At 40.7% G+C, this 14691-nt stretch overlaps 2 protein-coding genes across 3 annotated transcripts in view; both read right to left on the bottom strand.

The window, feature by feature from the left end:
• Positions 1–1389: 1389 nt before the first annotated feature.
• On the bottom strand, positions 1390–9796 carry LOC142973546 (disintegrin and metalloproteinase domain-containing protein 10-like). Of its 2 annotated transcripts, none has more exons than XM_076115366.1 (14): positions 9555–9796; positions 8942–9135; positions 8450–8513; positions 8054–8245; positions 7523–7661; positions 7067–7196; positions 5981–6145; positions 5123–5294; positions 4292–4500; positions 3981–4215; positions 3766–3883; positions 3325–3494; positions 2028–2287; positions 1390–1535 (listed from the first exon to the last, which is right to left on the bottom strand). In XM_076115366.1, the coding sequence occupies exons 1-14, from the start codon at positions 9607–9609 to the stop codon at positions 1425–1427; spliced, it is 2214 nt and encodes a 737-aa protein (XP_075971481.1). In that variant the 5' UTR covers positions 9610–9796; the 3' UTR covers positions 1390–1424. The 2 variants fall into 2 exon arrangements, with proteins under 2 accessions (XP_075971481.1, XP_075971480.1); XM_076115365.1 differs by having other exon boundaries at positions 8942–9141.
• A 1316-nt stretch (positions 9797–11112) lies between these two features.
• kuz (zinc-dependent metalloprotease kuz) overlaps positions 11113–14691 on the bottom strand; it is a 48199-nt gene continuing 44620 nt past the window's right edge. The window contains exons 12-16 of the mRNA XM_076115367.1: positions 14365–14534; positions 13569–13834; positions 13212–13444; positions 12906–13084; positions 11113–12810 (exon numbers count right to left, since the gene is read on the bottom strand). Coding sequence (XP_075971482.1) covers positions 12716–12810; positions 12906–13084; positions 13212–13444; positions 13569–13834; positions 14365–14534 — 943 coding nt within the window. The 3' untranslated portion in view covers positions 11113–12715. The remainder of the gene's footprint in view (positions 12811–12905; positions 13085–13211; positions 13445–13568; positions 13835–14364; positions 14535–14691) is intronic.

The raw sequence follows: 14691 nt of genomic DNA on the forward strand, positions 1-14691 counted from the left end.
TGATTGGATTATGCGCATGACCATCACGATTCGGGTCGTAGACAGTGGACCAGTGTCTTATGGACTGACGAATCTCGATTTTGACTTCATGGCAGCGATAGACGATCTCTCGTTTTGCGATTTGCTTTTTAATCGATGAAATAAAGATTTTAGAGAGAAAATAAAAAATTTATTAAAAAAATGAATAAAGATCACAAAATTGCTCACAATGGTGATTTTTGCAACAACAAAGAATTTGAAGCTTCGGGGCACAATGAAAAAAAAATCGCAGCGCTTTGAATTTTTGAGGGATTTTAGGGGACACTTTGAGGTTGAAAAATTACCGACGATATCCTTCGTTCATCCATTTTATCCAAAGTTATACCAAGTTATCCAAATATCCTTAATTTCGCGAATTTTTGTCTTTTTTTCAGTCCGAGGTTTCAATTCAAAAAACATTTTTTTCTTAGAAGATGTTTACATTTTCTTATAGAGAATATTGTGTAGTTTTCAAAACCCTCCTTTGATTTTCTGTACAATCATTATTTCCGGAGTTATTGAATATCAAAGTCAAAAATAACTTTTTTGCTTTGATTGCAGATAACTCCGTGGCAAATTGTTGTACAGGCTTTTTGAATACGGCAAATTAAAGAAGATTAAATTTTCTAAAAGAACTTTAAAACGAAAGAATCAAAAAAAAAATTTTGAAGCCCGTGGACCTTTTTTTAGGAGGGAAAAAATTTGGAAAAATTTTTTTTTGGTAGTTTTAGTAGGATTTCTCCAGACCTGGCCATGACAAAAAATTTTCATGGTCATATCTAAAAACTAGACACTTGGAGCTACAATTAGTTTTTTTTATTTTTTCTGTACGACCATTTTCCTCGGAGTTACAGCTTGTTGAAAATCACCCAAAAATTTGGATTCTTTTTTTATATCCCTTAATTTTTGGGACTAGTGTATTACCATTTTTACGTTTTCGTGTTTCTAGGCTCTTAATATCATCTATATCCATTCTACTATAGGAAAATATCGGATTGTCAGTGTTGCCACAAATAATATTTTAATGAAAATGAATACTGAAAATACATGGCAATTTGCTTTTGTTTCGCGGGGACTTTACAAACATACAAACAACGGACACAGAATACAACCAGACTCGAAACAATTATTTGTGGATCGCACAAATAATTGTTATGTGTGGTAATCGAACCCACGACCTTCCGACGCAGTAGTTGCGGCGTGGCGATCTAAACCACTGCGCCACGGAGGCAGTCATTGAGCTCGGGAAATTCAAGAGATTGTGATCGGTGGCAGCATTCTAGCTTCATATATCAGTTCGAGGCAGTTAGTTTATTTGATGTAATGATCTTTGGAATTGGATGACATTGAAATAAAAATAATAAGTATAACATTATTTTGTTTATTAAACTTGTTTAAATTCGGAACTACAATTTTCCATCAAATGTGTAATTATTGCTGAGGTTGGAGTTTTCACGGCGTATGGAACTACTTCCGTCTTCTATTGGCTGGCAATTGAGAGACAGGTCACAGTAACCCTGAAAAAGAAAAAAGATTACTGGCATATGAGGCTGATAAGATGATGATATACACTAAAATTATGTTGAATCATCTATCAAACAACTGTGAATCAATTTGTGCTCTTCTTGTAAATAATAAGGACTGTTTTGGTTCATTGGTGATGATAAGGTTTGAGAATAACATGATCGGTTCAGTAATTAAGATGTGAAAGCGTAGCAGGCAGTTACCTACATATGTAGGTATATTATAGTTTCGATAGTTTTTAAAAATACAACTCTCGGTAGTAATTGCTTTTGTGGCGCGGTGATTTTAAAATCATACAAACAACGGACTTAAAGTACAATCAGAACCGAAACAATTATTTGTGGATCGCAGAAATAATTGATTCACGTGAGAATCGGACCCAGGACCTCCCGACGCAATGGTAGCGGCGTGGCGACCTAAATCAATGCGCTACGGAGGCAGTCAATTTAAATTTACTAACATATATTTTAATGTTAAAAGTTTACCTCGAAATTATCACAAGGCGAGCCTGGCGGCAGACTTATGCCATCGGCAGATATTCCCACACTCGACGCAAACTCCATGGTACTCTGACATGTGTCCGCAGTGGCGCCAGTCTGGCAGGCAAGGTGACAAAGCGCCCGCCGGTCTAACACCTTCGATTCTCCGATAATGTGAGGCTGTGCGGACGACAAGGAACATTCCGTCATGTTCCAAGCGAGACACATCGATCCACTACATTCGCCTTGAATGCATATCTTGGTACCTTAAAGATAAGTAGTGTTAATCGAATCTAAGGCAGGTAAATATAGGTACAATGCACAACATGGAAACTATTTGCAAAAAGTATTGAAGTTTAAGCAGTAATAGCCGAGTGGTATAAGTTGATACCTCCCACGCTAGTGGTCGCAGGTTCGAACCCGAGGCAACACACCAATGACTTTTCGAAGTTATGTGTGTATTAGAAATAATTATCACTTGTTCCGACGGTGAAGGAAAACATCGTAATGCATCGTGAGAGTTCTTTAGAACAGTTCTTGAAGGTAAGGAAAGTCCCCAACCCGCAATTTGCCAGCGTGGTAGACTCAAGGCCTAAGCCCTCCCTCAATACGGGAGGAGACCCTTGCCCAGCAGTGGGACATTAATGTGTTAAATTTTAAGTTTCAGTACTATTTATACAAAGGCAACAAAATAACAATCTTGTAGTACCACTACTGTAATGCAGAACAATATAATTAAGGAAGCAATCCGTGAAAGAATAATAACCGGCATCACTACAATGATTTTCCGTACAAAGATTGAAATTGCGATATTTTTATTTGTAGCACTTTAAGAAGTGCTATTAAATTAAAAGATAACTTGTAATTGTTCTGCATTGGTATTGGTCAGAATTCATCAACATTAGCAATAAGTGCGAACAAGTCGTTCCTAGCATAAAGGTTGGAGTTAGAGCAAGAAATTTTTTTTTTACCCATTACTGTCCCACTGCAGGGCAAGGGTCTCCTCCCAAACGAGAGGGAGGGGTTAGGCCTTGAGTCCACCACGCTGGTCAAGTGCGGGTTGGGGACATTGCATGCCTTCAAAAAATTTATTTAACAAATTTTAGGCATGCAAGGTTTTTCTCACGATGTTTTCCTTCAGCGTAAGAACAAGTGATAATTATTTCTAATACACACATAACTTCGAAAAGTCATTGTTGCGCCGGGTTCGAACCTGCAACCACTTGCGTGGGAGGTGCCAATTTAAACCATTCGGCTAACACTGCTTTTATAAATACATATATCAATGTACCTAACTACCTACCATTATTGCAGCTTGTTAGGCCTTGTTTATTTTTTTGTGCAGGGCATTCAGCAGAGTGACCAGAACAGAGTGCAGTGTGGCTACATTCGGTCTCTTCCTTGCACGTGTAGTTGCGGTGCGCAGGGATGAATTGACACGTGCCCGGGTGACAACAAGGGCCTTCGGATGGACTGCCAACATAACATATTTATTATACTTCGTAATAAATGAGATGCCTTCAGGTCCACCTTGTACCGATTCTGGAGTACCAATGATACCTCCTATAAAGGCAATTAAGGTTTAGGTGCCATGGGTAGATAAGTAATCATGGGCTCATAAGCCTGATTAGTGAGTAGTTTGGCAGTCGCAAAATCTTATAATAATATAAGTAATTTTGACAGTTTATTGAAAGGGCTTCAAATTTTATTTGAAAACTAGTAAAGTAAGTTTGTATATTCAAACCTGCATTGTGTGTGAGCCTTTCTTGTACAACCTTTTGCAGTGATATTTTTCTCTCTCTCATACATACTAATCACTCGTGGATAGCAACATCTGTCATAGCATTCAGCTTCATCATAACCTGATGGCAGAAAGCCAATTTTAATCGAAATATGAAAGAAAATAATATTATTACAACAAGCAAAAATATATTTATTAGTAAAAAGCAATATATTAACCGCAGTCGCACTCCTCGCCGACCTCGACGATCTTGTTCCCGCAGAAGGCCCCCTCGCTGGTGGTGAGACAGTTGCGCTTGCGTCCGTCGCGCACGGCGTCCAGCACCTGACTGATGTTGCCGATGCTGCACGACGAGAAGCGACTGTTGTTGGGCCGGTCGCCCGACGTGGCCGACGCGAACATGATGAAGTTGCCCTGCTGCCCGCCCGGCCGGCACTCCGAGGGATAATCGTGCTGGAAGAACAAAAGTAAAAATATATTGAAGAAATGTTTGGTTTCGAAATAATATTGTAGGCAAATAACAGCTCACCGGAGATCCAAAATTATGTCCAATTTGATGAGCAAGCGTCAACTGACTGATTTTAGGCGGTACTCGGCTGTTGTAGTTGAGTAGTGTGATGACACCAGTGTTCAGAGAAAGTTTGTTGGTTGAGGATTCATCTCCTATTTTCTCTGAATATGTCTCGTATTTCGAGCATATGCCTCCCGGAGCCTCAGGTTTAGCCAGCCATGCGAGACCTGTATTTCCAAATTTATATTATATCACGTGGAAAAAAGCCTCCTGTTCCAACATGGTAATATTTCAGTGGATTGAGTGAAGCAGTGATAAAAAAAAATACGAATTATAATGCGACAACTTAGTTACTGAGTCTTAGCCTGCACGATTTATTTAGATCAGTGGTTCCCAACCTTTTCTTAGTACCACTTTTATATTATTCCTGTTAGCAGGGACCGCTATGTTAGTATATTAAAGATAAAGTGTAATAATCATCCAGACCAGATTTTGACTTCGGACCACCGGTTGGGAACCACTGATTCAGATAATAATTACCAGTTTTGTGTATTTTGAATAAAAAAATGCTGTATCAAACAGATCACCGTCAGCTGCATAACTGGGTCGCTGATATTCATAATTCAAAATTTTGTTCCCTTCCAGCCGCGAACATTGCGTACAAAGCTCTCAACTAAGTTATTGGGCAAAAGTATAAACACACTATAAACCTACTTTAGTTAAAAGCTACTATAATATGTTTTCTCTTTTTCATTTCGCTAAGGAGTGAAAGAAACAAAACACTTTATAAGCCTTTCATAACTTCATATATTTTTATGAATAAGAGGGATAAAGTGTAAGCTGACATACCTAGTTCTCCAGCTGAAAACTGTCTGTAAGTGATCATATACGCGAGGCAGAAGTCCTCGTGATTCTCGAGAGAGTGCTGTTTCAGCAAGTCTCTCGCGTCCAGGTTGTCTTTACAGAACGGATACGGTTCCTCTCCGTAACGTGACGAGTAACACACCGTGTCAGTATCTATCTGTACCAACAATAAACAGTTTACATGATGAAGCCGGACTACGAGAGTTAGTTATTACAGGCAAGGCTCGGAACCGGTTTAAAATTATTAATTTAAAACCGGTTCCGAGCCTTGCCTGTTAATAGCGGTTTATTAAGGTTTTCTTCCGAACTTTTCTTAAGAACGTGACCATTTTAGGAACTTTATTTTTACCTTAATTAACCGGTTTATTCGTCGAGCGGCATTTCCAAAGACTAGGCATGTCGATAAACGCATTGCCACTAAAATGTATTATGATAATCGGTTTTTATCGTTCTAAACCATTACATTCGAAAAACCTTTATGTAAATACTATTCATACTATTATTTTTGTGAGTGGCAAACTCCTGTGCCCGCGCCCGGGAGTTGTCTACAAATATTGACTAAATAAGCCATCTCCGGGTGCATTAACATCAACTATGAGATCATGAGACGAAGTGGTCGCCATGGCCAGTCGAAGAGTATCAGTCAATCGCTATATTTGGTGAAACGTATGGACGTCATTAAGCCCACTTGCCCATGCTACATAATATTAAAATCGGCTCAGCAGTTTATATGGTGTGTGTAAAATAATGTGTGTTATGCTTTGAAAGTATAACAGGCAGACAGATAGACAGACTTTCGTATTTATAAAATAGGTTAAAAAGTATGTATGTAATATATAATACCTTGATTCTCTGTACTTCAAACTTGATGTTCCTATGTTCAAAGCGGCCGTCGAACTTGGAATGGCTGTAGATGTAGTTGACAGCCATGACGTGGTGTGATATTAGTGATAAGATCTCCTCTCGAGTCTTCGTGTTCACCTCGCTTGTCTGACTTGCGTCATTGTGCTATAAGAAAAAAAACTATAAGAAAAAAAAACTATAAAAAAAAAAATATACGCGGCAAATTGCCAAAATAGTACCGCAATTTTCTTCAGTTAGCACTATCGAGTATCGAGAGTTTGACATTTAAAATGTACGGCCAAAATAGTTCCTATGGAGCCTGATAGAGGCGCTGATCAGATTTTGGTCCAAACTTTGTCGATAGCTAGCCGATTGTCGGTAGTTGATTGTGGTAGAGAATCGGGCTACAGTTTCTTTATTAAAATAGTTTTGTTTAACGGCCAAGTTTAACTTGTTGGTCGGTAGTGTATCCGTCAGCAAATCATGAGGTCTTACGTTCGAATCCCAGGTCCGGTTAAGTACTAATTACTGGTCTTTTCTAATCTAAATTTATTATATTTCTCAATGGTAACCCGGAGTTTTGTAACCGGTATAATAGCAATGGCTCTCTATTACAAGGACTATAATCAGGCCGTTACAAACGTGCGAACTACGTCACAATCAAAAGAATGAAATGAATGTGACAATATGTAAGTGCGAGACTCCGAAAAAATTACATGACTTGGTTCGCATGTTTGAAATGGCCCGAGTTATAGCACTGTTATTGGCGAAACGTGAGTGTATTTAATACACCTTCGGGTATAATAGGGGTGATATTATGTATGTACTAGCTGACCCGCGCAACTTCGCTTGCGTCACATAAGAGAGAATCAAGATTTTCCCCGATTTGTAATATTTTCTACTGGTACTCTGCTTCTATTGGTCGTAGTGTGATGATATATAGCCTATAGCCTTCCTCAATAAATAGACTATCTAACACTGAAAGAATTTTTCAAATCGGACCTGTAGTTCTTGAGATTAGCGCGTTCAAACAAACAAACAAACTCTTCAGCTTTATAATATTAGTATAGAATATAGATGACTTACATCATGGAATCCTTGTCTGATGTGTTGCCACACATAAGGGTCTGTGTGTATGAACAGAGAACAAGTGTGGCGTTTGTCATGTGATAAATAACGTTTGTGGCGCAAGTGTCTGGAGTTTTCTTTTTGTTGACTGAAACAATGTTGACAAATGATCACTGGTTAAGCCCCCTTACGCGCTAGCCAGTTAATCACGGAAGCGGCTAACCGCGCGGCTACAGTTTAGTATACAACCGCTTGAAATGGCGGTCAAGTGCGTACAATCACAGGCGATTCCCATGCTATAAATCCCATATGGGGTCATAGGCGATTCTATATTAAAGCGTAAAAATATTTTCAGCCCAAAATTTTCGGGGAAGACTGTTTCTTAGGTCAGGGGCATCATCGGAAAGAGGGCTCCAATAATTTCATTGATTAAAGGACATCCTAGTCAATCAAAGAATAGACCGTTCTACGTACCTCGGTAAGTCATCTCTCAAGCTACTTGGATGTAATGGAGTAGCAAGCTGGTGGAGAGAACCCTCGTCTATACCAGAGGTCTGATAGCGATCCATCCATTGAAGCACGTCGTCTGTCATGCCGCAGCCATTTTTATGACCTGGTAAGAATACTTATTTAAAAAAAATCCAAGACAGTAAGTTTCACACCTACCGGCTATCACAACCACACCACGACACAGCGACAAAATGTGGTTCCATATGAATAGTACCGCTGTAGCTATTTGCAGTTGCGTTGTAGTACTGACGAAACTGCGATGTGACCGGTTGTTAATTAAGCGGTGCCGCCTGTAGTTGCGCTGCCGTTGCGATGTGGTCGCGATTTGGTAGTATGAAAAACCTAGTCCATAACGGCGGCAAGATGTGGTACATATGATCGTATTCCATTTTAATATGAAAATATGCAACCGACCGTGTTGTTGTTGTGGTGTGGTTGTGGTTGTCGCGTGATTGTGGTACGTCTGAAATAGCACTTTGTAGCACGTCTGCTCACCATGTCTCCGATGGGCGTAATGGTCGCTGACGTCACCCTCGCGATAGATCACCGAGTGCACGCGCGTGCGCGTCCCGTTGGGCGGGAAGTATCGCCGCGCGTGCTCCACGTAGAACGAGCCGTCGCTGGCCACGATCTTACCCTCGAACACGCCGTCTGTCACCGAACCGAATACCGTCGATTGTGGATCATCTGGATAAAAATTGTAGATCTTTATTCCCTATCCAGAAGAATTTCAGACAAATGGATAAAATAAGTAATACTAACTTCCCAGAATTTGCAGCAATTAGTACAAACCTACCAAGATTTTGATGGTCACTTGAACAGTTTAGTCAGAATTGTATTGAAAACTTTACCAATGTGATGTTTGTGAACGCGGTATTAAAGCTTGCTTACCAATTAATTCTCCGTTATATATGTGTGAAGTATCAACTTCGTGCATCTGACCTGCACTTTCGACCTGTGAAGAATAAAATAAAGTTTTTATCGGTGCCTTCCAGATATTATACTTTTTTTAATAAGCCTTTTTCTGTGTCCCTTTTCTGAACAAAGGGTTCTCACGATCATCTGTTGCATCTGGCCATCTGGATAGAAAAGCGTATCCAAGTCATAACGCCTTCTCTGTTTGGGCCTGCCCCGCTGCCGACGACTATCTTGAGGCACCCATTTCATAGCAATGCTATTGCGGCTACACACATGCAAACCTCTCAGAGCCGTCAACACTCAGCATTACCGCTCGAATGGTGGAAACCAATGACGCCGGCAAGCCGCGTAACCCGCCGGCTCTGTGTGTAGGAAGCCTTTAGCCATCGGGTGCATTCGATGAGTGGGTTTTCGGTTACACGCGTTTCGGAGTAAGTATATCACATAGCTTAAAAAAAAACTTACTTGTAAGCCGTCACTAAACGTGGATATGTCTCGACGCAAACGCAGATTAAAGTCCTTTTCTAAAGCGCGAAAGTTTAAAATCAAATCTACGGATGGGTCCGTGGAACGTCGCGCACGCAGGTGCTGCTCGTGCAGTGAGTCTGCGTCGTACTCCAGCGGCTCATAGTGCTCGATGTACTCACTCAGACGTGGTACTGCAACTAACACATTAATGATTGTCATTATAAACATAATATCTACTTAGTAGAAATTCACCTAGGGCAAAAAGAACTTTCGTGTGACCAATTTTTGGTTGTATTACCGTAGTAGTAGCGTAAAAAAGTATCATAGTCGATGAGCATGTGCGTAGAACAAAAGAAAAAAAAACAGGGATAGGTACTTTTTAGGCACAATAAATCATAGCGCATCGTGAAGCAAAAACTTTGTACCTCTTTTTACGAAAATTGCGCGGTGAGAGGAAGATGAAATGACATATCTACTTATTATTTATGTGTAAGACAAGAGCAGAAGGTTAATATTATTCAATAATAATGCTAATAAAGTACTATACATACTCAACAATAAAATATGACACATGAAAAAACACTAGTTTAGTACGTAGGTATGTACTTACCGCTTTCGATGTATGGTAAGATTAGGACTAAAGCTAATCCCATATAACGTAACATTGCACAGGTGATGACGGCGAAGTAATCTATCAGAATTGAGAAATTTTGATTCCCACACGTTTTATAATAAACATACTAAATATTTGTTGATTTTTCACTGGCTAAACACGTGCGCTAAGCTCTATATTGACTTGAAATGTGCCAGTATTTATTTATTGAAGAGACCTATTAATTCATAACAAGCTATGTATCGTTAAAAAGAATAACTACAGTTGTAGTTTGCAGTTCAAGGGTTATGTGGATAGAGATAAGATGTCCATATTTCAAACTAGCTGGATCGCGCGTCTCTGATCGCGTGTAAAATATTTTTTTTAATAAGTACGATTATTTGAAACACTTAGCTTTTAATTTTTCAAACTTACCCTTCACCTCCTCAAATTATATTTAATAACCCTTGCTATATATGAAAGCCCAAGGACTTTTATTTATCATTGTTTAAAACATAAACGATCCAAATAAGTTCACCTGCATCAATTTATGTTTAAATTTTATTAGCGGATAGGTCCGGTTCGTCCGGGTATGGTAGAATTTGATCCCGTTGATTCCCATTCCTGTTCCCATTCAAATGTCAAACCCATCGTTTCAATACAAACCTCGTCCCGACATACAGTTACGAACATATTAAAAAAAAAATATCAAATTTAGTTCAGTTGTTGAATAGTTATTCGCATACATAAATTTCGGTTATTCTTTCTTTTTATAGAGATGTAGATAACATATATTAATGTTATCTATACTTCTATACTAATATTATAAAGCTGAAGAGTTTGTTTGTTTGATTGTTTGTTTGTTTGAACGCGCTAATCTCAGGAACTACTGGTCCGATTTGAAAAATTCTTTCAATGTTAGATAGCCCATTTATCGAGGATGGCTATAGGCTGTATATCATCACGCTACGACCAATACGAGCAGAGTAACAGTAAAAAATGTTACAAAAACGGGTAAAATTATGATCCATTCTCTCTTATATGATGCAAGCGAAGTTGCGCGGGTCAGCTAGTTCTTCAATAAAGTTTTTATTTATCAGTACTATAAATGTTGTTTATAAAATCATAACTCACACAGAACAGTTTAGTCATAAAGAACATGATAAGATTGGGAAATACCCAACATTCCCATGTTAATGCGAAATTAGTATAAATGTAACTACTTTAATAATTAATTTCTATTTTATTAAAAGAATTCCCAGGACAAAAGGTCATAAACTACACGTGTGTATACATCCAGGAAATAAACTATCACTGTTCCGAATTTAATCAAAATCCGTTCAGTAAGTTTGGCGTGATTGAGTCACAAATTGTTTGTTTTAACAATAACTTAAACGTTTATATTGTTAGGACTACTGTATGTTTGATATTCTTTATTATATTTGAAATGGACAGCACTTTCGGGTCTAGTAAATACATATTTAAGATCTTAAATATACTGCACCTACAGCATGCTATGTTATTATGGGTTTACTTAGCGATTGCTATGATACGCCTTCGAAATAAAAATACCAGATTCATGTAAAATTTATTGTTTTTTTTTTATTATTTTGAAATCACATGTTGTAACATTCATCTTGTTAATTAAAAATATTCACATTGTCATTTAAATAATCTATTACGGTAATCTAGCTTACACTTAAGGAGAAATAATGCCATTGAGTACTACTATTGGCGGACATATTGCCATCCGCCAGTTACACGATTGGTCAAGTCATCCTACAACAGAAACATTACCCTCAGTTTACATACATACAAATATACAGTATTATAGTACAATTACAAGAACTTGCATATTGTTTCGACATTCACTAATAAAATGGCATTAATATGGTATACTTATAAGACCGATTCTTAATATTAAAATGTATAGAAATAATAAAAATACATCATGCTCTTTGGCTTGCACGACGGAAATTAATAATACTACGCAATATGATTGTTAACGTAATCTCAATAATCTATCAAGAGATCAATTCAACTGTACGACGCATATTCAGCTACAGGTATATTAGAGGACAGGGAGCGCTGTGTGATATGCAACATGGTCGCCACTCGGCAGCACTCGGCACCGCTCGGCTACACTCGGCAGTCTGGTCAATGCTAGTGTAATATCGGCTTTGAGCACTAGACGCTACAGAATACAACTCATACAGTCACAAATAATACAGGAATGGATTGACATAATGTTCATCAATAGCAACATTGAAAGTTTCAGTCTAATAACATTTGATCATTTGGCAATATTGTTAATTTTCACATTACATTCTACTTAAAATAGGATAAATAAAAAAACGAATACAAAAGTACATTAATCGCCATAGGAAGACTAAATGCAAATTTTGAAAATATGTTGGTATTTGAGCCTATTACGAATTAAATTATAAAATATACTTATCATGAATGTAATAATATCACGATGGAGCGAATACGAAGAACTAATGATTAAAGGAACAGGAATACAAATCGGTATGATGGCACCTCGACATTCCACTTACTTTATATTAAATACGTTAAAAATAACTTTATATAAAAATTACAATTACGGAGATTCGAGTAAAACAATGCAGTTAGGTACTTTACAATCACCTCTAGAGTCGGTATGAACGTTCCGGTTTAAAGTCGTATGATATTTTTACATCGTAGCCTTTGTATACCTCTCCATTTATATACAAAAATATACATAAATGTCCGGTTACAGGAGCGACACTCTACTACTGAACAGTTAAAAAGTATCACTGGTTCACACGAACATCGCGCCGTCCCTACGGTTCCTTTCTGTATAAAAATAATAATTTGATAGATCACCGCGTCGCTCGCCGACGTCTACTCTCGAGCTCGCAGAGAGCGGATCGATCGCGCTCGTCCGCGTTGAGCAAATAACGTACCTACCGGTTCCGAAAGAGGCGGCGGGCGGCCGGCTAGATGTCGGCGCTCGGGCGCGCCGGGTCCGTGACGGCCAGCGCCTCGGGCGAGTGCAGCGTGATGGTGGTCTGCGACGCCACCGTGGCCGTCTTGTGGTCCGGCGCGGGCTCGCGGTACACGTAGCCCAGCAGCAGCGGCACGCCCGGCGCCAGCGCCACCAGCTCCAGCGCCGCGTCGCCGCAGTACTCGTACTGTCAGACCTTCTGCGGCGGCCGCATCTCGTACGACTGCGGGTACGCGTTCGCGTACGGCTCGCCGCGCCGCCCGCTCGGGCCCGCCGGCGCCGACGCTGCGGACGACGGAAATAATAGTTAGAGCACCTATAGTAGAATACCAACGGGGCGTGTCTACCCGTGTAGTCGATACGGAGGCGCTTATACTGACCCAGGTCGCGGTGCGGGTAGGTGAGCGGCGGCGCGTAGCCCTTGTGTCCGCGCGGGCGGCGGTGTCCGGGGCGCGGCGCCCCGCGCGCCGGCGAGCGCGCCGCGCCGCCCGCGCCGCCGTGCGCGTGCCGCATGCGCCGCAGCGTGTTCATGGGACGCCGGAGCGTCTCAGATAACCGCCTGCAACGTCACAAAACATGGTTATATGTACTGTACCGATATGAACAAAGGAAACGTCGAAAAGAACTTCGATAATAGAGCACGTTTTAATGCGGCTTTTAAAAGTCAAAGCTCGTTCTTGTGTCACCTGGCGGGCGGTCGCTTGGGGTTCGAGGAGGGCGTGTGCACGGCGCAGCACTTGACGAAGGCGCCCATGCAGACGACGAGCGCGACGCCGGCGAGCAGCACGGCCCACCACTGCTCCGTGACCCACGCCTGCACGGACTGCAGCGTGGCGCGGTTCAGCAGCAGGTTCTTCAGCCGCGCCAGCGGACCCTCCGCGTCCACCGCGCGGCACTTCAGGAATACATCACAGTAACCCTGCCGCGAACGAACGACTCATATTATAATAATAAAATAATAACGATCAAAAATATTCTGCGTCACTAATGTGACGACACCCGCTAAGTGTAAAATAAAAGTGGCGAGAAAATTTGGAACTCACTTGGAAATTATCACAGGGCGATCCGGGGCGCAGACTGATGCCGCCCTCGGGCAGGCCCACGCGCTTGGCGAAGTCGGCCGTGCTCTGGCAGGAGTCGGGCCGCGGGCCGGTCTGGCACGCCAGCTGGCACAGCGCGCGCCGGTCCACCACGGCCGACGACACGCCGTCGCCCAGCGAGCGCGGCGCCGACGACAGGAAGCACTCCGTCATGTTCCACGCCAGGCAGATCGAGCCGCTGCACTCGCCGCTGATGCACAGCTGCGTGCCTGCACGCATACTCCACGGTTATAACGTATAGTCTTTATGCTTAAAAGATGATTGCTATAGAAATAATATCCTCTATCGCCGATAAAGGAGAAAAATAAATCACAAATGTAGTGTGAGCGCACCTGTACCCACTACTTAATATAAAATAATGTAACGAATGACGATCAGAGAATATACGACGTTCGAACCATAAACATGTATTTCATTAAACCATCATTACAACTATCGAACGGAGCTATCTATAAAGGTACCTAATATTAGCACAACTTCGCTTGCGTCACACAAGAGAGAATGGGTCTACATTTTTTCCCGTTTTTGTAACATTTTTCACTGGTACTCTGCACTTATTGGTAGTAGCGTGATGATATATAGCCTATTACCTTTCTCGATAAATGGACTATCTAACACTGAATTTTTTTTCAAATCGGATCAGTAGTTCCTGAGATTAGCGCGTTCAAACAAACAGACAAACAAACAAACAAACAAACTCTTCAGTTTTATAATATTAGTATAGATTAGCATCACTTACCATTATTACACTTAGTATGATTGGCCATAGCGCTGGGTTCGGGGCAGTCGGCGGACTGTCCTGAGCAGAACGACGCGTGACTGCACTCGGTCGCCTCCCGACACGTTTGGTTGCGCGACGCCGGCATGAACTGACACGTGTCGGCTTGACAACATGGCCCTTGTGAAGGACTGAAATGAAACATAAAACTTAGCATTACTACCATTTAAAGATATATTGTCTTCAATGTAACTTTTAATTATGTACATAAGTTCTCGATCAGAATTTTTTAATTTTCTCTCAGGTGTATAATCGATGTTAGGAGTAGAATACTAAGTCTAAAATTAA

Source organism: Anticarsia gemmatalis, chromosome 6 (assembly GCF_050436995.1).
Source record: "Anticarsia gemmatalis isolate Benzon Research Colony breed Stoneville strain chromosome 6, ilAntGemm2 primary, whole genome shotgun sequence".
Classification (NCBI taxonomy): domain Eukaryota; kingdom Metazoa; phylum Arthropoda; class Insecta; order Lepidoptera; family Erebidae; genus Anticarsia; species Anticarsia gemmatalis.